The sequence below is a fragment of the Saccostrea echinata genome, unplaced genomic scaffold, assembly GCF_033153115.1.
Source record: "Saccostrea echinata isolate AGI-Se365-2 ecotype Australia unplaced genomic scaffold, CSIRO_AGI_Sech_v1 ptg000003l, whole genome shotgun sequence".
Taxonomy (NCBI): domain Eukaryota; kingdom Metazoa; phylum Mollusca; class Bivalvia; order Ostreida; family Ostreidae; genus Saccostrea; species Saccostrea echinata.
The window spans coordinates 5451853-5474906 of record NW_026889752.1 but is presented as its reverse complement, the minus strand read 5'-3'; the positions used below and the strand labels follow the sequence as shown (position 1 = coordinate 5474906).

Here is a 23054-nt window from a genome sequence, read left to right as displayed (position 1 = left end):
ATATTTGTCTAAAAACATTAAAAATAATACTATTATTTATTATCAATTTTCAAACTAATTATATAGTATGCATTCTGAAAAGAGTCTCTGTTAACCCTACAAATATCATCGAAATATATTGAAAACAATAAAGTTGAAAAATTCGACTTTTTTAATTCGCTTCCGGTAGCGACCGGAAGCAGTAACGACGCACGAAAGGACGATTCTGGTAATCTAAGAGACATGTTTTATAATCTCTAATAAGTCTCCAGTTCATACCTTTAGTCGATTTTAGATACGCCGCGGACAAAATTCCATTTAAAAATCAGGAATTTGCCCGTAACATGGAACCAGAAGTGCATTTTTCCAAAATTCTTTCAAATTAAACAATGGCTTTTTAAAACGCATTTTCCCTGAAAGATTGACGAAAAACCACTGAATAGTTTTCGAGATATCGCATGCATAATATTTGTCTAAAAAATATTAAAAATAATTCTAATATTTATCATCAATTTTCAAACTAACTATATATTATGCATTCTAAAAATAATCTCTATGAAGACGGAAGACCTTAATAAGAAACAGTAGAATCACTATAAGGTCTTCCATGAAGACGCAAGACCTTAATTATGTAAGTACTTCAAATACTACGCCAGATATCAAAATGCTTAATAATGTAACAATAAACAAAAACTTAAAAAAATAAAAGTCAAATAATCTCGCAAGGTAAAGAAAATAAATCAGTAAAGATTTGGATTATGTATGTACATTTGTTAAAAGGAAAATAAAAACAACAATATTTTAGGAGAAATTTAAAAAAAAAATTAGAATAATAACAGTTACACTGGAATCTTTAAAAGATATGTTTATGTAAAATTTCACTGCTACATGTACTTGACGTCTGCAAGAAGAAATAAGAGAAGAAATAAGAGCAGGGTCCCTGTAATTTTTGAACGATCCTTGTACACACTTAAATAATGAATAACATGATATGGCTTTTATACCGTTAACTCGACATTTAGATATATCGATGACGTCTTCTCAAAAAACAATTATAGTTACTTCCATTCGATATATCCCAGTGAAATTGATATACAGTAAAACTTGTCTAATCAGGACAACACCGGTTCCCAAAAAGTTTGCCGGATTAGATAACATTCCGGATTAGAAAACATTTTAAAGAAAGGAATTTACTGAAAAAGACTTCAAATTTACATCGTATTAGAAAAGATTATGGATTATACAACATCCGTTTTAGACAAGTTTCACTGTAAAAGATATCGCAGATTCTTACACATCTGTATCATATTTGGATATTTAACTAGAAAAAGACGTTAATGGTAACTAAAAATAAAAGGTTATGAAAAACATAATGACTCAATTTTCCATCATCAAATATCTACGTAGCATCACTTCGTATGTTCTATGGTCGATACAATAACCTTGTCAGCAAATACAATTTATCATTAAATCGAATACTGCGGGACATTTTTCATACTTATTGTTAGGCCGTTATTTCAACACTGAATTGTCTACGGATTTATTCGTTTGCCCGATCATGACAATGAGCACACAGCGGGTATGGTCGGTCGACAGTGGATGCTTAATGCTTACTCCTCATTGGCACCTGAGCCCACTTCTGATGTTTTAAGAGGTCCGAGTTTGCTCTGCTTCAAATGTGTATTGTTTCAATGGATTTTTGAGATTAATTACTGTTTGTTATCTTCATATTTCATCATAATCAACAACTCAATCGATGTTCACTTTAGCTCACACAAACTTCATGCCAAACCTATTATTGTCGACAGTATGGTGCAGTGGTAAGAACGTTGAATTAGTTTAACAGTCATGGGTAAGGAGTTGAATTTACGTCTCAGGTTTGAAATAAGTGTTTCATGTATCTAATATGAAGTTTAAACGAACCAGTAAAATAGAACGTTTTGAGATATGAAATATTAAGAATTGTAGGCAAAATACCCCCTTCTTGTTTCAAAATACCGGCTACCCCTTTAATTCAAGAACATTGTATTTGGTTTATGGTACATTTGTGGTTAAAACTAATTCTGGGATTAAGAATATTATACATTTATTGCATAATCTAAGGAAAATTTGAAGAATCATTCAGCCAAGAAAAAGCATATTCCCCGAGGGCTTCGCCCGAGTGGAATATGATTTTTCTTGACTATATAATTATAAGAATATTATACATTTATTGAATGATCGTGAGGAAAATATGAAGAATTATTCAGCCAAGAAAAACCATATTCTCCGAGGGGTTCACCCGAGTGGAATCTGATTTTTCTTGACTAAATAATTCTTCGTGATTCCCGAACTTTCATGCAATTAATTGTTTATTATACCGAAACAAGCAAAGCCTTTAAAAATACATACAAACTTTCAAATTCGGCACCGCTCTAAAATACACTTTCAGTTTTAAAGTAAAATTACTGAAACAGTTTTCTTAAATCCCCTGGACACTTCTCATTCCGATTTCACCGGTCACGGTAGCCTAGTGTTAGAGCGCTCGCTTCGTGATCGGGATGCCCGGGCTCGATTCTCGTTCGCCGCGTCTCGTCAAACCTAAGACGTAAACGTTGGTAGTTACTGTTCCTTCGCCAAGCCCCCGGCACTAGAAGTTAAAGTCATGGGCCGTTCGGATGAGACATTAAAAACCTCCATAATCTTCTTTGACATCAACCTTTGTGTACTTGTGTAAAGAATCAGAATGTTGTTTAACAAATAGGTTTGATGATGACCAATGACACGATATTCAAATTCATAATTTCCATTTTTATTGAAGAAGCAGTTTTTATGACATTCAAAGGTCTGGCCCTCATCGTGAAGAATGGTGAAATAAAGTGTTTAAAAGGCGGACGTTTTGATGCTATTAATTTTGATAAGATTTTGTGATTTTAGATTCTCTCGAGTTCCTTGGAGTTTTTTTTATCCATACTTCATAACTACTTTACACCACTTCTCAAATGTGTTGATGTACAGTACTCCTGAATTTTCTCATTCACTGCTGCTAATATTTTTGAGAGAAATATAGATAGAAATTCAAATTCAATTTGGTTGTTGGGAATATTAGAAATATATAAAACTGATATATGATTTTGAAGAATTTCCTACTTAAAAGGGAGCTATGAGTGGTTCCCTTTCTGAATTTCTGATAATGCAGTTTCCTAAAACCATATATTTCCATATATTTCACTTAATCTTTGTATCTTTGAGATTAATTGAAATGTATCAGTTCTTTGCATTGATGTCTCCACTTTTGTATTCAATGTGTAAAAAGCGATGATAGCTAATAGTGATCAATCTAATAAATCCATATAAAAAACGAATAGTGAACAAGGCAAGAACGCGAACCCCTGAAAACACCAGATGTTTAATCAGTTATATATGTAGGAGGAGTAAGCATCCCATATGGGCCGGAAACATCCGCTGCTAATTATAATGATTCATAAAAACTAGAAATTCGTCTGTTACACATGAGGTTCACCATAAGAATGAACGCAGAGCATATTGTAAATAACCAATAATTCTTTAGGCTCCAGTTTATATAATTAATTATATAGTTACATTGTTTAAATGAAAAGAAACACTTTTCAATCTTTAAGACTCTATTTAAGATGAATCTTATATGTAGCTGTCAGTTGATGTTCTTTCAAGATTCTCTTGTCTTATTCTTCATAAACTAGAGTGTTCCAAGGAACGCTTGTGTCTCCTGCTTTAAAGCATCATTAAAAACGCAAACAAATCTACAAGTGGTTAGCTATTCCTTTGCTTCTTCAACAATTGCCTACAAAGAATAATACCATCTAAGGACAGTAAAACTGCGATAAGTAAAATTTGACAGTCAAATAGAAACATAATTCTCCAACCCTTAAAGCTAAAAAAAAATACAGTGTAATAAATAATTAGAAATAATTATTCTAACGTGGGTTAAACAGCCCTCCGAAGTAATTTTTTATCTTTATAACCAACTGTCAGTCTACAACGTTTCATTAGAATACCGATCCTGACGTATTTTCAAAGTATTTAAATGTCAGCTTGCGTGGTAACTGTATATCATGTAGTATAAAGGTAGTGTCATAAACTCGGAAACATGTGATATAAATGCTAATTAACAAAACCCTGCCTCTCAAAATTCCAAAGAATAAGTTTAATTTAGCCATCCAGAGTATTTTTGCAAAGTGTGTCAAAAGTCAAAGTCAAGTTGTTTGTAACACTGATATTTTTCATAATGTTTTATGGCAAATACTGTACATACTAAATTGTACAGACTTACTTTTTAAATGTCAAAAATGTGCGGTTTATTGGCATTATGAACTATTTTGAAAAGTACGTCAAAGGTCAATGTTAAAGATCACTAGGTCAGTAACCGTTTATAAAAGCAATAGTTTAAGCAATATATGTGCAAAATATCTAATAGTCTTAAGATATAGGATGTGAAAGACGGACATGCAAACAGAAAAAAAATACGTGGATTTTGTATGTTAAATAAAAATATATATATAATTCATTCGTGTAGTAAAATACGTTAATCATCAATTGTATTGTCTAGAGTCAAATAGAAGTTAAACTTTTCAAGATCTTGTATTTTTTTAAGAAAAAAATCCTAATCTATAATTAAAGCTTAAGGTAAAACTTGTAAAAAAAAAAAAAAAGGGGGGGGGGTTACTTCGAGCAATAAAAACACAAAAATGCCCTGTATGAAAGTTTTAAAAGTCTAATAAAACTTGAAGTGTCATTTAAAACAGTTCACTGTTTCTGAGCAACTCAAAGTAATCATATACAATTATTGTTGCTTTTGAGGCCAATATGATGATTTAGCTGTACAGGAGTACATTTATCGATCTCTAAGAGCCCTCTTCAGGAAGCGAAATCATCGTATTGAAAAACAACCAAACATTAAAACAAAATATTTTCCAAACCAAAACGTTGAATAAAAACAGATATAGTTGATTTATAGCATGATTCAAGAATTATTTAACTTCTCGGTCTTTCTTGGCTGCTTAAATCTCTTAAAGTCCTACGTACCGGAACACAGTGGCGGATCCCATTGGTGGTAAGAAATAAACAAGCAACCATTGTAGAAGATACAATTTATTTTTTTAACAATAAGGTAAATAAAATGTCATAAAATGTTTGTTTTCATCTTGAAGGTCAGCTGTAGAAGTACACAATTATTGATGATATCTGTATTGTTGTATTTCAGCTGCCCAACAAACGGCTATAAAGCATGTACATGTAATACGCCAAAATTCAGTTAAGTTGTGCCAATGGCCATTTAAAACTATCAACTATGTTTCATACCTAATGATGAAGAGAACGTTTTTGGTATTTTTGTGTATGTCAAGTTTTGATGAAAATAATATTTGAATGAGAGATATTCTGAAATTATACGCTAACAGAAAAATTTCACTTAAAATACAATATAAAAGGAAACAAATGTAAGTACATAAATTACTGTAACATACACAAAGCAGATGAATATTTGGCTTGTTAAAGGACAGATGATAGAAAACAAACTTTTACCAAAAATCTTGAAAATAACAACCTAAATCATGTTTATATAAGTAAAATGAATGTTTAACCGCATAGATTTTTATTTTTTATTCAAAGTTTCACAATAATTGGATTTAAGTGACAAAAAGTTGTAAAGATTAATAAGGACGGTTACAGAAAGATGGAATTTGAAGCTTCTTAGAAAATTTATATTTTCTTAATATTTTAGAAAATTATTATTCTAATCATTTACAACCAAAATAAGTCAAAAAATATATACCTATCCAGACATCCATTTTTTTGTACCATCTGTCCTTAACAAAATTACAGCATTTTGAAATCGTTTTATTAAATTGAATTATGACAATGGGATGTTACTTTTTTTCATTTAAGCACTACGTGAATCTGGAAACTGTAGTTTTCACATTTTCACTTCAGCGATTTGAATTGATGAAATATTCGAAATAAACAAAAAAATGCTCCTTTAAAAATAAAACAATTCTTGATCTCAGCACTGGAGAGAAAAGATGAAGTTGATTTAAAAATGTTATCTTTATTTTTGATATGAAAAAAGGCTAGAGATATTGACACTAGAAATCACATGTACCACCTGTCTATATACTTCTTTTTAAAAATATCCTTGTGACGGTACATATTGTCGTTTTGTACATATTGTCGTCGGCGACAATATGTACCTACCCTCACTGCACACATTGTCGTCCATCGGTACTATTGTCGCCGGCGACAATATGTACCGAGACGAGCCTTATTTTCCTCCTGAATAATGGACGACAAAATGTACAGTCAAGCATCGGCACATATTGTCGTCGGCGACAATATGTGCAGTCAAGGTCGGCATATATTGTCGTCGATATTTTGTTTTGACGAATATTTACTTGAGAAAGGAAAAAGAGATTGACAAACACACACACGCACGGAGGAGACAGACAGCATTACTAGGAATACTGTAGGAAGAAAACTTTTTGGTCAAAAAATTTTGTCCAGAATTGACGTACATCACTATGATACATGTATGTCAAGATACCGGAATTCATCAGATATATGATAAGTCAGCCTATTCTTTTTTTCTTAATATATGCATGGAGATTGAATACATGTACATGTATTAGTTTTTTGTTGTTTTTTTTTTTTTTTTTTTTTTTTTTTGTTCAGTAGTAATGATTATTTGGAAATTATTTTTTGCGTTATTCTTATATATACAATCATGTGCCGATTTCATTGGTGTTGGGGTTAATTTTTAGATCACCTGAACTAGAAGTTCAAGTGAGCTCTTCTGATCACATTTTGTCTGACCGTCCGTCCGTCTGTGAACGTTTCACAATTTCAGCTTCTTCTCAAAAACTACTGGGTCAATTTCAACTAAACTTGTCACAAAGCATCCTGGATAAAGGGGATTCAAGTTTGTTCAAATGAAGGGATATGTCCTCTTTCAAGGGAAGGAGTCCAGAAAATTTAGTGACATCTTTTAAAAGTCTTCACAAGAACCACTGCATGTGTCAGAAAAGTTGAAACTTATGTGAAAGGTTCATTATGAAGTGTAGATTCAGTTTAATTCAGATCATGTCCCTAGGGGGAAGGGTGTGGCTACAAAAGGTGATCAAAGTTTTTCATAGAATATTTGAAAAAAAAAATCTTTCAAAATCTTTCCAAGAATTACTGGGTCAGAAGATACTGATGTGAAAGCTTCATTACATAGCGTACGTTCAATTTTGAGGTGCTGGTACGTAAAAGATCCCAAGTGTGCCAAGTATAGGTCTAAATTTACAGCCCTCCACCGGCAAGTGGTCACGTCTCCATATGAATGAAAAATTCTCGAGAGGGACATTATACATACAAACAAAAACAAAATTAATTTTGTTTAAATCATAACCCGATGGGTAGGATAAGTCCACAATGGGCAATCAAAGTTATACATAGGAATATATACAGAAAATCTTCTAGAAAAGCCAAAGACAGATGAAGCACCGGCGCAACCCCCATCCCCCCCCCCCCCCTCAACCCAGCTTGGCGGTTTGATTTTTTGTGGTTTTGGTAAAAACTTGTATAATAATTATACTCTCAATTTAGTCTATAGCTAAAATTTCATAATTTATTTTACATATACAGTAACACACCTTTACATACAAATGACTTCTTTTTTGCTTTTCAAAAACAATACTGAACCGCGCACCCCCACCCCCTCCGTTCTGAAATTTCTGGATCCGCCACTGAGAAGCAGCAGTAGGCCCGTGATTAGTGATGTTTAAATGGAAGCATCTTCAGGTAGTACAGATTCAAGTATCTTCAAATCAAACCGGGCCTAGGGTACATTGGGCCACAATGGGCGATTAAAGTTTTACTTAAGGAATGGATTTAATAGCTACCCAATTTATACGGTATAAAGTGGGTTGGGACAGTTTACGCTTTATAAACCGCGAAACGGTTTAAATAAAAGCGTTAACTTTCCAACCCACTTTATACCGTATAAATTGGGTAACTATTAAATTCATTCCTTATAATTTTATTTTCATTCATTTAGAGTAAGAAAAAAAGATTATTGTCCTTAAGAAATGACTTCTGGTTGTACAAAATTTAAATGTAAAGTAAGGCGGATCGATACGTTTTTGACGCAAGTCATTGTGACGTAGGCAACCCAATTTATACGATATAAAGTAAATTTTTTATCCAATCAAATACCGTGTTATAACCAGAATTAAATTATATATGAATACAATCATGTATATGGAAATTATCTTCTCAAAAAGAGCAAAGCAATGATTAATGATATTTACATGGAGCATTGCCATGCATTGTCCTGCGACATGTTCTGATGGACGACAAAATGCGCAGTGAGGGTAGGTACACATTGTCGCCGGCGACAATATGAACAGGACGACAAAATGTACCGGCACAACACGCTGCATGAAATAACATGAGACACGTCAGTGTAATTCACACACCAATTACATTCACAAAATTACTAAATAACAACAAAAGAAATCTTTAAGCAACATTATGTGTGGGGCGACAATATGTACAGTGAGGGTGAGGCACATAATGTCGCCAGCGACAATATGTACATGTGTAACTTTTCAGCCGGCGACAATATGTACCGATGGACGACAGTATATGCAGTGAGGGTAGGTACATATTGTCGCCGACGACGATATGTATAAAACGACAATATGTACCGTCACAATCCTTAAATAAAAGTAAATGATGTTTAAAGAGTAGAGTGCTGCTTATATGACAGAGTTAGTCACATTGCGATATGTCAACATTTTAATCAGTAAATATTCCAAAATACTCATAGATATAAATTAATCTCATAATATTTATACCACGAGTGCAATGGTATCTTATCATGATAAAAATGTTTAAATTTAGGCCTCTATCTGTTTCTTCGAATAGACTGATTATCGTTTCTACGAACTCAACACGCATTCCGGACTGTACACTGAAGTTTCTGACATGTGCGCCGCATTTACATATATGTGATTATTACAGATATTCATTAATCCATATGAATATTGAATTCAGGAAATCAGAAATTAAGAACATGTCATGTAGTTCTAATTAATAATGATATTGTTGAAGAAAGTTTTTCACATTTAGAGTGGAATTTTTAGATTCCTTTCAACACTCGACGATTCCCTCCTAATGATATAAGGTACTCTGGTCATCGTGAAGATACATTTTTGCCAGGAATTAAATACGAGAAATTGTTACATAAATCCTATGATACATTACGTTATCTTTTAGTAATTGCAAAAATGATCCACTGCAATTAATAGGGATTGATATACTAAGGGTATACTTATGATAAAGGTCCCTTCTGTAAATGTTGTTTTGTTTGTTATTGTAAAATTGTCTACTTTCTTTCTCTGTCTTTCACTATTACTCTTTATCTCTAGAAAATGAAATGAAATAGTCAAACAACCCCTTATATTACCCGTAATTTTATTTGGTTTGTTCGGATGATTGATATTATTTATCACCATAAAATCACATTATTACTCATATTATTATTTATATGATGTGCAAAAATCTATGAACTATTGTTCATAGATTTTGGCACATCATATGAATAAATCTATGAATATTTTAGCTCAAAGCCACCATAAGTAATAAAACGCGTTTAAAGATTAAAGTACAACAGTCTTATGACATATCAAGTGATATGTCTGGAAGCTGGTTTATATAAGGGTACATATTTAAAGGGGCAATATTTTAAACATTCTTATTTCTTAGACTTGTTGACATATGCTACATGTAGTTGCTCTTTGCAATTATGGATGACGTTAAATACGAAGAGATGGACGTCTCTCAGAACCCAGACTCACCAAATAGTAACGTTGTTTCTGAAAACAGCACTGAGAAAATGGAAGAAAATACCGATTCTGAAACTAAGACTCTGAAGATAGTGATCATTGATGCAGGATCCCGTGAGATGAGGATTGGAGTCTGGGGACAAGGGACTCCCAAAGATGTTTTCCCAAATGCTGTTGGTAAACTTAAAAAGGTGAGCATATATCTTCTTGGATTCAAAATCTGTTTTAAATCTTAAAGGGGTTCGTTCTTGAGTATTAGAGCAGATTTTTGTCTAACCTCTATTTAAAAGAAATACTGCAAAATGTTTTAGTTCTTACAAAAGATTCCAAAATGCTCATTAATATATATTCAATTAAAACATTCTGATTAAATTCTATACCGAAATAGTTAAGTGAGGAACTATATTTTGTGAGGAAATGTTATTTTTCTCTTTTTAGCGTTCAATATCTTGGCGTTTTATTTAATGTTGAGTTTGTATTATGTAAATGAGTATGCTCGAAACATTCCGAATACGATATCGAACGCCCCGTTGTAAACAAAAAATGTCATTTGGTCAACCTCTCAGAGGCAAATTTATGAGAGCTAGTGGCAGCTAGGTAAGACGTCTTTATTTTCGCACAAAATTGAAATTATATATTAATAATGAAGTACGTATTAGCCTCGATAAAATCTCAGTAAACAAATCAAAAGGCCTGGTAGAGTCATTGGAATGACGTGACATTGAACACTTATAGTACAGACGTTACCTTAACTACCGATACTAAAAGATTCTTATTAATTTGAGTTATTTGATTGAAATAAGAAATATAAATCAATGAGAGATGTTTAAGCTTTATACTAAAGGAGTTTTTGCATTTGTACAGCCCACGTTTGCCAATATTCACCAATATAAGTTCAATAACACTTTACATCGTTTCCAAGTGAAAAAGACATTTGTTTTTAAAAGGGTTCACCCTAAACTTTGTTAGCAAATAATGGAACTATTTATTATAGATATTTCATGATAATAGCAGATTTATTTTAAAAATCACATTGACTACTACAGCTAATTCGATTAAAATATTACCAGGTGGATGAAGAGGGGAAGATAATATGTATAGGAATTTCGGGAAAAAAAAGAAAATTTTATAAGAGCTGAATTTTCGTTATATATCAAGTGCCCCCTCCTTTCCCCCTCTCCCATCTTCTTTGAAATAATAAAGGTAAGTAAGGTAAATTTGTCATTTAGGAGGTTTTATTCTGTAATCGAAAGATTTAAAACTTCTTTTCTGAATAGTATATTTTTAAAATCACCACGCTAAGCTCAATTAAAAATAGGGTGTAAACATGCTTCATTCGGAGCTTTGGTGCAATTAGTATGATATTTCCGCACTGTAATTGCGACTTTTGAAAAACAAAATCACATTTTTTTTATTGCTTTGGGCTAGATTTTTGTTCTATTCATTCGATTGAATCACAAATTTGAATAAAGTACGATAAATCGGTTTTCAGAGATACTTTAAGTTTAAATTTATTAGTGCTTCCCTTTGGATTTAACTTTGGGGTTGAAAAAAATCTAGGTGGGTCTGTTTTCTTGAACATAATTAAGTCGTTTTTTTTTTTCCTTTTCACAGATCTGTATTATTCAGTTTTCATAGTTTTATATGCCTATGAAGCAGAATTTATTCTAAAAACAACTTCTTTTAGTTCTTACAGCAAAAATAACTTGCGGAGACCCCCATCTAGACTTTCAGATATATTGGCGACTTTTTTTCTGTTATCAATAGTTACTGCATTCATATGTCGACCTGGTATACCCTAGTGAACTCAAAAAAAAAAGACAGCACAAAGTGTGCCACATCTGTTTCATATTTGGATTTTTTACTGACTATAGACGATACGCATCTGTTTTATATTTGGATGTTTAACTGACTACAGATGATACGCAGTACAGTTAATATGCAAATTGAAATATCGGTAACTTTTTGTGATAAAAGAAATATGTTTGAATAGGAAGGGCGTTTCTTTTTAGATTTCCAATATTGGACAGATAACATACAGACCCCAAAAAACTTATTCATTTTACATCTAGACTAGTCATGTGATGTAGCAAATCATATAAATTTAGCACATATACTTGAAGTATTGATGCCATCTATAAATTCGTTATTGCAAGGGCATAATAAAGTTTAAATTCTTATTTTATTTTATAAACATTTTCAAAAAATTTTGTGATTGATAAAAAAATCTGCGAACCTAGAAGAATTATATTTCTTAGTAAAAATCATCTTTGTAAGGGACGTGCTGATTTTTTTCTGGTCAGCTGCAATAAAATCAGAAGTTAATAAATCACTGGCAAGAATGCATTAGGTTCACAACACTTTTAAAATAGCACAATGCCTTCAAGTTTTATGGTTAAAAGCTTATCATTATACAGTGAGTGTATGTCATTGCAACAAATCGAGTTAAGACTCATTCATGTATTTTCATATATATATACGGCAAGATCATTTAAGAGGCATTGCGTTTAAATAAATGAACGAAAAAATTGCATGTAATAGTAGGGTTTTTTTATTTATTTATTTTTTTTTTTAGTTCTTACAGCAAAAATAACTTGCGGAGACCCCCATCTAGACTTTCAGATATATTGGCGACTTTTTTTCTGTTATCAATAGTTACTGCATTCATATGTCGACCTGGTATACCCTAGTGAACTCAAAAAAAAAAAGACAGCACAAAGTGTGCCACATCTGTTTCATATTTGGATTTTTTACTGACTATAGACGATACGCATCTGTTTTATATTTGGATGTTTAACTGACTACAGATGATACGCAGTACAGTTAATATGCAAATTGAAATATCGGTAACTTTTTGTGATAAAAGAAATATGTTTGAATAGGAAGGGCGTTTCTTTTTAGATTTCCAATATTGGACAGATAACATACAGACCCCAAAAAACTTATTCATTTTACATCTAGACTAGTCATGTGATGTAGCAAATCATATAAATTTAGCACATATACTTGAAGTATTGATGCCATCTATAAATTCGTTATTGCAAGGGCATAATAAAGTTTAAATTCTTATTTTATTTTATAAACATTTTCAAAAAATTTTGTGATTGATAAAAAAATCTGCGAACCTAGAAGAATTATATTTCTTAGTAAAAATCATCTTTGTAAGGGACGTGCTGATTTTTTTCTGGTCAGCTGCAATAAAATCAGAAGTTAATAAATCACTGGCAAGAATGCATTAGGTTCACAACACTTTTAAAATAGCACAATGCCTTCAAGTTTTATGGTTAAAAGCTTATCATTATACAGTGAGTGTATGTCATTGCAACAAATCGAGTTAAGACTCATTTATGTATTTTCATATATATATACGGCAAGATCATTTAAGAGGCATTGCGTTTAAATAAATGAACGAAAAAAATGCATGTAATAGTAGGGTTTTTTTATTTATTTATTTTTTTTTTACAACTTGAACTCGCAGATTATTTTCTTCTCTACTATTTTGAAGAATTGTTATTTTGTACGATGGCATAGTATATACTTCACTTATAAATTAGGCCCCACCTATTCATGTGTAACCTGAACTGTGCTACATGACAAACAAGAAGAGTTGAGCTTTTTCATCATCAGTAGTAATATTCCGCTATCATCTGCATATGATGTACATGTATATATATTACATATTAGAATATTCCGTCTATCTGATCAATACACACGGCTCAATTGAGTTTGACCTGTCACCAGGGGATGCATACTCTTCGTAGGCACCTGACCCCCCCCCCCCCCCCCCCCGTCTGGAATTTCCAAAGGTTCGTGTTTTATGCCATGCTCTCAGATTTGCATGGTTTGTAGTTAATCCCTCGGATCACTCATATAAAGTGTTGTAACTCTTATGATTTTCCAGAAGAAATGTTGTAGAATGCACACAACTTTAAGCATAGCTTGAGGGGAAAGTTTGAGCAGAAAGACATTTGAACCTGACAGATACATATATGAACAATAGACATGTATCCCAATCAGAGTATCAATGAATCTTAAAATAGGTATATTCAAAAATATTTCTTGTGGGCAGGGTAAAGGAACATATTTTACAACAGGAAGATAAATGTAAATGAAATTTCAGAAAGGGGAGAAAGAAAAACCATATTTTTGATCGTAATATTTTTATATTTTAATTTCTTCTTCAATGTAGAAATCAGAATTATACCTTCACAAAGGTTCATCTTTTATGCCCTGGATAAGGTGCATGTATCTTTATCTTGATCTGATTGGGCACTCACATTTCATACCTATAAAAAATAGTACATGTATTTTTGTTAAAATAATACGTCTCTTACTTTTTTCCCTTGAAAACACATTATATAACTTGATTTTTAAAAAAAAAAAATGGGTTTTTTTTTTTTGCTCTTTGTGGAGGCTGTCTATACTTTTAAGTAGTATGCTAAATACAGCCTTAATTTTGGTATTTTTCAGATGTTTGCAAGAACAGGAATGAACCTTAAAAATATATTTTTTGGAGAGGAAGCTGAAGAAAAAATGAAAATGTGCGATATATGTTACCCTGTCAAAAATGGCCGAATCACAATATTTGATGCTTTAGAAAAAGTCTTGACTTACACATTTCAAAGAAATTTAGAAACAAATGTGTCAGAGTATAAAATCGTCATGAAGGCAGAAAAAGAAGACAGAGATGAACTGCTGCATTTACTTTTTAAGACATACAATCCACAAGCAATTTTACTAGCAAATCAAGCTTCCCTTTCTTTGTTTGCTGTTGGATGTTCAACAGGATTAGTTGTCAATATCGGAGAGGGCACTTCACAAGTTGTTCCGATAATTGAGAACCGCATAATGCAAAATGCTGTCGTCGAAAACTTAGGATTTAATGGTCAAAGCCTGACAGAAAAACTATTGACCATGCTAGAGATCGATGACACACCGTCAGGACACAAATGTGCAAGGGAGGTCAAAGAAAAATATTGCTTTGTCGCAATTGACCCTAAAGCAGAGATTGAGAATGTTCTGTCTGACCAAGTAGAACTATCGGATGGTCGAGAAATAAAAATAAAATCCGAGAAATTTCAGTGCCCAGAGGTACTTTTTGAAGAGTTCCGTATTCATGAAGTTATCGTCAAAGCCATAAAAAATTGCGAGGAGGACAAGCAAAAAGAATTATATAAGAAGATAGTCCTTGCTGGGGGGTCGACAATGCTTAAGGGATTTCCTGAACGATTGGAAAAAGAAATTAAATCACTAGTTGCGGACGACACAGAGATAAATATCATTGCTCAGTCTGATAGAATGCATTTTGCCTGGAAGGGTGGGTTGAACGTTGCCATTAAGAACCTATTCCCTGACAACTGGATCACCAGAGAAGATTATGAAAAAAATGAAGCTGAAATTTTTCACTCAAAATATATCTGATATTAAACCTTGAAACTAAGATGATTGGTTTCACTTGATGAATCATTTGAACTTGCTATCATATAAATCCTTATACCAGTTTGAGTTTGGCAAAATGCCACAATATGACTCTCTACAAGGAAACCTACTTGATTCATATTAATCAGCTGAGTTAATGAACTAAATTGTATTTATGATATGGAAGAAATTGCTTATTTCATGATTTTTTGATGATCATTGTTTAGATGTAGTCCGGGTATAAAGCTCATGAAAAGCATATTAATGTGCTAACGTGAGACTTAATTATTTTAAATATGAGACTTGGAATTATTTGAGATAAACAAAATGTTTCTTCAAAGAGGTCTTCTACATGTATTTTTTTTCAAATTCCATTACACTCTTTGTGAAAGACGATTGATATATTGATTCCAAATAAATTTCGAGCTAAAAAATTGAGCATTGTGAATCTAGAAATGGTCACAATTTGAAAAAAAAAATCAAGCAAACCACGTTAATGGTTTATGAATATCATAGTTTTGATATTAATATCTAGAATAAAATAATTCATTCTAAAATTACATAATCTTTGGTACGAATATTTGTGATGAAACGCTAACACCATTATTACATTATTTTGTATATCTAATTACCCTTTGCGTTGATTGTTAGCTAGCAATTGCAAGCCCAGTATAGTTTCTAGCTAATATATTATAGTTATGGTTCTGCCTTATTTTAAATCAGCTACAAGTGGTTTATGTCATCATAAACAATTTTAGCAAAGTTTTATGTTTATGGTATCTTATACTCTCACGCAACTTTGTAATATAATTTGGAAAGGGGGAGAAAACATTCATACTTGATATTAAACTATGTGTCTAACGAATCTTTTAGGTCCGATATATCATTGGAATTTATAGAGCTCATTGTGTGTTTTCCAATTCCTGGCAAACGAAAAGAATATGTAATTAAAAAAAAGTTTAATAAATTTTGCATTTAGAAATGCCTTCCATGTCTCGTGCGATTGGAGAGACTTATCAACGTTAAAAGGGAGTGGATATCCAGTAATAAATTATACACAACTGCGCTCGCCCCAATGGTCGCACTATCATCATATTAGACCTACCCCTTAAGTGTTTTATTACTCATTGTCAGTGAAACACTGATACCTAGCCTAAAACCATTTTCTGGGGGGGGGGGGGGTTAATTACATTTGTCTCAGCAGCATTTTCTCAGAGCTTGTGTTACTTCCATTTCTTTTTTACATATGAATATTTTAGCGTTGTAGAAATGATTAAGAAAAATAAATTCAGTAAATCTTTGTTACCAAATGAGTTATGTTGTAAAATGTCTTACATGCTGGAAAATATCCCCATGGATAGATTAAACAGCTTGTATTCGGAATGGAAACAGACAAAAATCAAACGTTCTGATCAATTTACACAATTTACAAAAAAACTGTAAAGCTTTTCAAGTTTTATATTAAAAAAATGAATTGATTTTAAATTTCACTTATAGACTTTTAACATTAATAAAATAAAGAAAAGATTTCTCTTGGTGAACTAATCATTACACAATATGACTACGAAACCATACGTACATTTTAAACATTTAGCAAAATTACGTGCATCAAATCTGTATAATGCTACGCCCTCGCCAAGCCGGGAAAAAAAATCAAGTCCGTGAATTAACTTTGAGAAAAATATACAGAGTATATGAAATCTCAATGTTGCACAAGGAAAAGATTTTTTTCCCCCATGTTTATCTGATCAAGTGCATACAAGGTTTTGAAGTGGATCGATGTTATCAACAGAACTATTGAGAAATCCACAAGAATTAGTAAATTGAAGTAAGGAAGAAATACGGATTATATTAATTTAATAAAAACCAATTCTTCTCTATTATTTTTCTTTTTAGTTATGTCGCTGATAGTTACGCACATCTAAAGTATGAAATAAATATACTACATGACTGGTTTCACGGTGTTTTTGAAAATGTTGAAAAGTGTCTAAAAGACTAGAGAAGTTTAAAGCGAACAGGATACTCCTTTCTATGAATTAAGCTCTATTTATCGATAACGATGCAATCTTTTTTTTTCAGAAAAGCCATTTAAAAGCCTTTTTAAAAAAAAAACATTAAAAATATATGGGTTAAGATAGTGGAGACCGATTCGTGTTATTTAAGAAAATAATTAAAGATTCACTATTGGCCCAATTTTTTTTCTACATACCAGCATTCAATAAAAAGGAATTAGAGAGAAATTTATTTAAAAAGGTTTCGATTGAAAGTTTTCTGTTGATTTGCGATTGAGAATAGTATATATTCGACTTTGAATACCCTTTTGTAATTATATAGACAGCTTCACAGTTTATTGATACTAAAATCCAGGATGTTGGTATTTTACGATCTTAATATTCATTACGAGTAACCACCTATCTTCGTAATCATTGCATCAATCAAAATATAAGGGTTGAATTCATTTTATTGGAACACGCGTACACAAGCAATAAAATAATTTGAAAGTAATGACATTTTTCTGAATTTAAGCAGAATGGTTAAAATTGTCTTATATATTCAGTAAAGACAATAAAAAGTGGTGGTTTGTGATGTTAATTTTTAGATATTACCAAAATAGTGTTAATTTCAAGCTTTAATTGGGCTATATTTTTCACAGGACTTTCACAATATATTTGCTATATTTCTCAAATATGATGATAGAATTCATGAGAGTTAATTTAATACATAATTTAGGACCAGCATAAAACATTTCACTGCACAAAATAACTCTGTGAACAGGCTGCATTTATAAATAGAAATCCAAACTTACCAATACTGCAATTACTTCGAAAGAGAAAAAGTGATAATTTTCTTCTAAAAAAATCCTTCAGCCACAAAATATAGTTCCTCACTTAATGTTTTCGGTGTGGAATTTAATCATGGGGTTTTGATTTAATATAGTTTAATTAGCATTGTAGAATCCAAATGTATTGTAATAACTTAAACATTATGTAGAATTTTTTAAATAGAGGTCAAGACGAAAATCTGCTCAAAACCTGATGAGCGAACCTCTTTAAAAATTCTGCTTTACATGCATATGACATTACAACCTTATAATATTTTGTCAAAATAACAAGATTATCGTTTTTCAATAGAGGAAAAAAAATTAACATTGGTTAAATATTTCTGATATCAAAAAAGTTTTTCTTGGACAACTCTCGTATTTCTACTTCTTCGTAGAAAACATATCCGCGTTATTTTATTTGCAAATAATTCCTTACTTAGAATATAAAATTTATTGCATATGAACACTACAGATATTAATTGTTTCTGATTGTGAATGTACCAGTAGATATGATTCATATATCACATACCAATGTATCATTCATTCACTATGTTTTTTGCAGCATGTCTTCCAAATTTGATTTTTTTTTTTAGTTTATTTACTAAAATCCTCGAGTACCCAAACTCTGTCACCATAAGCGGAAAACACCCCGCGTTACTCTCCGAATTATTTGTTTGATTTCTTGTAAAACTAGAATTTAATATTTAAAATAGTATTGAATTGCGCTTTAAGAAAACTGTCAACAATAGAAAAAATAACGTTAGTATAACGTCTTTTATATGTAATAATGTAACGCTAACGCTATCTCCAACATGTAGTGCATTAGGGCAAATGTAGACAAAAAATTAAATATTTTTAGCCGTATTCAACATGGTATGTCATGTTAAACCTTTGACCTAGACCTTCATAAAAATGGCTGCCATGTGAAAATGATCATCTTAACGCACATGGCGATATCGATGGAATAGCGCATGAAGGAAAAGGTGTTTACTGATTTCACATAAGATATGATTGATGCAATATATTAAATGTAATTGTAATTTGTTTTTGACGCATTCTTGAATTCACTGCTATAATATCTCTGCATTTGATTCTAGATTTTCAGCATGCAAAAAATGACGTCATAATCGCATTTGTTTACAAACAGCGCAGATTTTCCCGAGTTTAAGGGAAGTAGGGTAGTGATGAGGTTTTTTTTTTTTTTGAGAGAGAGAGAGAGCTTGATTACTGTTCGTATTAGTTTTCTCCATATTTCATTGCACAGAATTTCAAAACTTTTTAGACAATACGATATCAAGAATTGTTCTATGACTCACATTTTACTGTTGGTGTCGGTCTGTTTTTGAGGGAAAAAAATCAACGATTAAGAAGAACTCTGATTTCAGGTAAAGATCTAATTAAAACTCTTTTTTCGGTGATCTAAAACATGGTCTGCCCGATTAACCGGTTACTCGTATCAAAAATACATATATGTTCTTGACGAAAAGGTTTTATTTTCCGAAGAAAGTTTTACTTATATGCACAAAATGACCGAATTTCATTTTCAAAAATATACTCTTCAGCTTTTCTTTATATTATACAACAATGAGTATTTTGTACGAAATACATTGAATTGACTCTAAGGGATAAAAAAGGTATTTCTGTTATTTGAAAATTTATCTAAAATTTGCATAAAAATATTTTTTTCATAGATGTGTATGAATTTAAGATAGCCTTACAGAAAAGTTTGGGCAATATCTTCAATATCGTAATTTGTAAATCATATTTCAATTAAATATTTAAGGACACATGATACAAACAAACTTTTATCAAAAATTTTGAGTAATGTTTAAACAAGTAAAATGAATAAGTTGATCGAATAGATTTTATTTGTTATTCAAAATTTAACAAAAATGGGATATAACATAACAAAAATTTGCATAGAGTAATAAGGATGGTTTCAGAAAAGTAGAATTTTGAGCACCATAGAAAGTTTACAATTTCTTAATAATTTAGATGTTTAGTATTCGCATCACTTACAACGAAAATAGATCAAGAAATATATACCAATCCAGGGATACATTTTTTGTTGGTATCATCTGTCCTTAAATTAAACACATTTGAATTACACAACTCAAATTGTACGACATTCAATTAAAACAGTTCACAAAAGTGATCAGAAACAAGATTTATGAAAAACTCTTTCTTGTGGTGGAAGGATATTTAGAAAAAAATTCTCAAAATCTGCATTTATCATGTTTATTTTATCTACTATTTTGAAATACTATATATATATATATATATATATATATATATATATATATATATATATATATATATATATATATATATATATATATATATATATATATATATATATATATATATATATATATATATATATATAACTTTGACCCCGCAATATTTGTACTCCTGGAATTTTTCGAAGGTTATCATATGTTAAAAATATTTAGTAAAGGTTTCAAGTGACATGTTAAGGAATTTTTTTTTACACATTTTAACAACTTACATTACCAAGAATCGCAGATATGATTCAGATGTTAAACATTTTTCTTCAGTTCATCACCACTTAGAAATGAAGTAAACACTTGAAAAGGAATCTGCTTTTTTAAATTAGCAGGCTTATTTCACTTTTTCTCTTACGGTGGTATTAAATTTATCTATTTACAAACAAAACAAAATGAGTCAAACAATCTGAAACTGGATTCTTCCCGCTTGATAGTCCCTAACCTCATTCACAACGCCACGGTGACTTACGAATACTAGTAAAACAATTTATTTTAAAATGTACCTTCATCTGGAACTTTGACGAAATCGTTTTTACTGACATGTAAAAAGATGGAGAATCACAAGTAGTATATGCTTCTAAGAGATCCTTCATCAAAACAATATACATGCAATTTTGGCCATATGTGTTCTTGAAAAAGATGCAATGAATGGAAGCGCCTTTTGGACAGGATTGTCTAATGTACAATCAGAACAAAGTGCTAGACATCTCTTTGATTCTATTAAGAACTTTGAATCTCGTATAGGAGAAGTGAGGAAAATACACCAGGAAGAATTATTTACTATACATCTACTCCCATAGCAATAAAGACAGAAAACTTAACAGCATGCAGAAAGTAGAAATTTTAGCATATGCATAGACAAAACTCCAGGAACTGATGTCAACATTGGAAAGATTAGAGAACATATAGACAATAATTGTTGCATTTTTTCACGGTTTAGAAATGAATTAAGCAACTTAAAATATACAAACCAGCAAACCTCAGATTCTTTTGAATGAAGTTGGGCAAGAAGGAATGGTGCACGTTTTTTTTTTTTTTTTTTTTTTTTTTTTTTTAAATTCTCAATGTAAACGAAGATAAGAAAAACACATTGCCTCCTAAGAGGAGAATTTCAGTAAATATTTATCTCTTCTGTTAAGGGCTAGATATCGTACACAAATGTACTAAACAAAATAAGCATGACAAGACAGATACCTTTATTGATAGAGGTTCTATGATTACAGTACGTTTATGTCAAAAGAATATACTTTTTCACTGAATCGAACTTTATGGTATTGATGTTTTTGAATTAAAATATCTACTGCAGGTGAAAGGTCTTTGCCATTTTCTTGTTCTACATGTTCTATAAAACGATATGTACATTTTAAATACTAAGCAATATATTTTGCATAAGATTTGCATTATGCTGCGCCTTTACTAAAGCCCGGAAAAGAATTATTTAGGTCTTTCTATACAGTACTTATTAAAAAAGTTCTAATTCTGTAGTATATCTCTGCAGCTACGCCTTCATACAACATAATTTCCTCAACGTCCAAACAGAAATACCTAAGTGTACAAAGGGTCCTATAGTCTGGGAACTAGATTTGGGGAAAATGTACAGAGTATGTATTAAATCTGAATGCTGTACGGGATAAAAGTAAGGAATAATATTTCTCATGTTTACATTTATCGGATCAAGTTATTCAAGTGGCTCGTTGTTATCAACAGCATTGAAGAGAGACCCACACTTCAAAGAATTGCAGTTTACAAGAATATTTACCTGTAATGAAAAATCTAATGGTATACGTATTATTTTTAATATGAACAGATTCTTCCATATTGTTTTTTTTTTTTAATTATGTCGCTGATAGTTATCCTGATCTGAGGTATGAAGGAAAAAATGCTATATGACTGGTTTCACGGTATCTATGTGAATGCTGAAGAGTGTCTTAAAGTCTAGAGTTGTTTATAGCAAACCGGATATTCCTTTATATTTTATCGATATCGATGCATCTTTTGTCAGAAAAGTCATTTAACGGCATTTACAAAAATGTTTCATCAAAGATATATTGGTAAAGGTAGTGGAGGCCGATTCGCACTATTTAAGAAACTACATTAGGCTTCTCTATTGGCCCCAATTTGTTTAGCCGGTATTCAATAAAAAAGAGAGGAATTAAGGAGAAATTTATTTAAAGATTTCAATTGAAAGTTTTCTGTGGATTTCTAATTGAGAATAGTAGATGTTTGATTTTAAATATCTTTTTGTAATCATATGGATAGCTTCACAGTTCATTGATACCTAAATCCAGGATGTTGAAATTTTATGATCTTAATATTCATAAACACACTTTCTATTCATTGCATCAAGCAAAATTTGGGGGTTGAATTCATTTTATTGGAAATATACAACACGCATACAGCATAATATTTAAAGGATGTTATTGGCAAAAATTATTGTATTTTAATATATAAAATTCTTGTTTGATGAAAATAAATATATTTCTACTTGTAAGACTATCCAGTCTGCTCTAGAGTCGAGAAGTAAGGAGTTGATCCTTACGTCGCGGGTTCGAATCCCACTATGGGACGTGGAGACTGGTTCTTCGGATGAGACCGTATAAACCGAGGTCCTTTGTCGCAGTAGGTGTTGGCACGAAAAACATCCCTCACTACTCAATGGCCCTAAGTGCCGAGCAAAGGTCAAAATTTGCAGCTCTCCACAGGCAA

The 23054-nt window shown here is 31.5% G+C and overlaps 1 protein-coding gene across 1 annotated transcript; it reads left to right on the top strand.

Annotated features, from left to right (window-relative positions):
* Positions 1-9809: 9809 nt before the first annotated feature.
* On the top strand, positions 9810-16431 carry LOC133178789 (actin, cytoplasmic-like). Its single transcript, XM_061313485.1, has 2 exons — positions 9810-10012; positions 14292-16431. The coding sequence occupies exons 1-2, from the start codon at positions 9872-9874 to the stop codon at positions 15240-15242; spliced, it is 1092 nt and encodes a 363-aa protein (XP_061169469.1). The 5' UTR covers positions 9810-9871; the 3' UTR covers positions 15243-16431.
* Positions 16432-23054: the final 6623 nt, after the last annotated feature.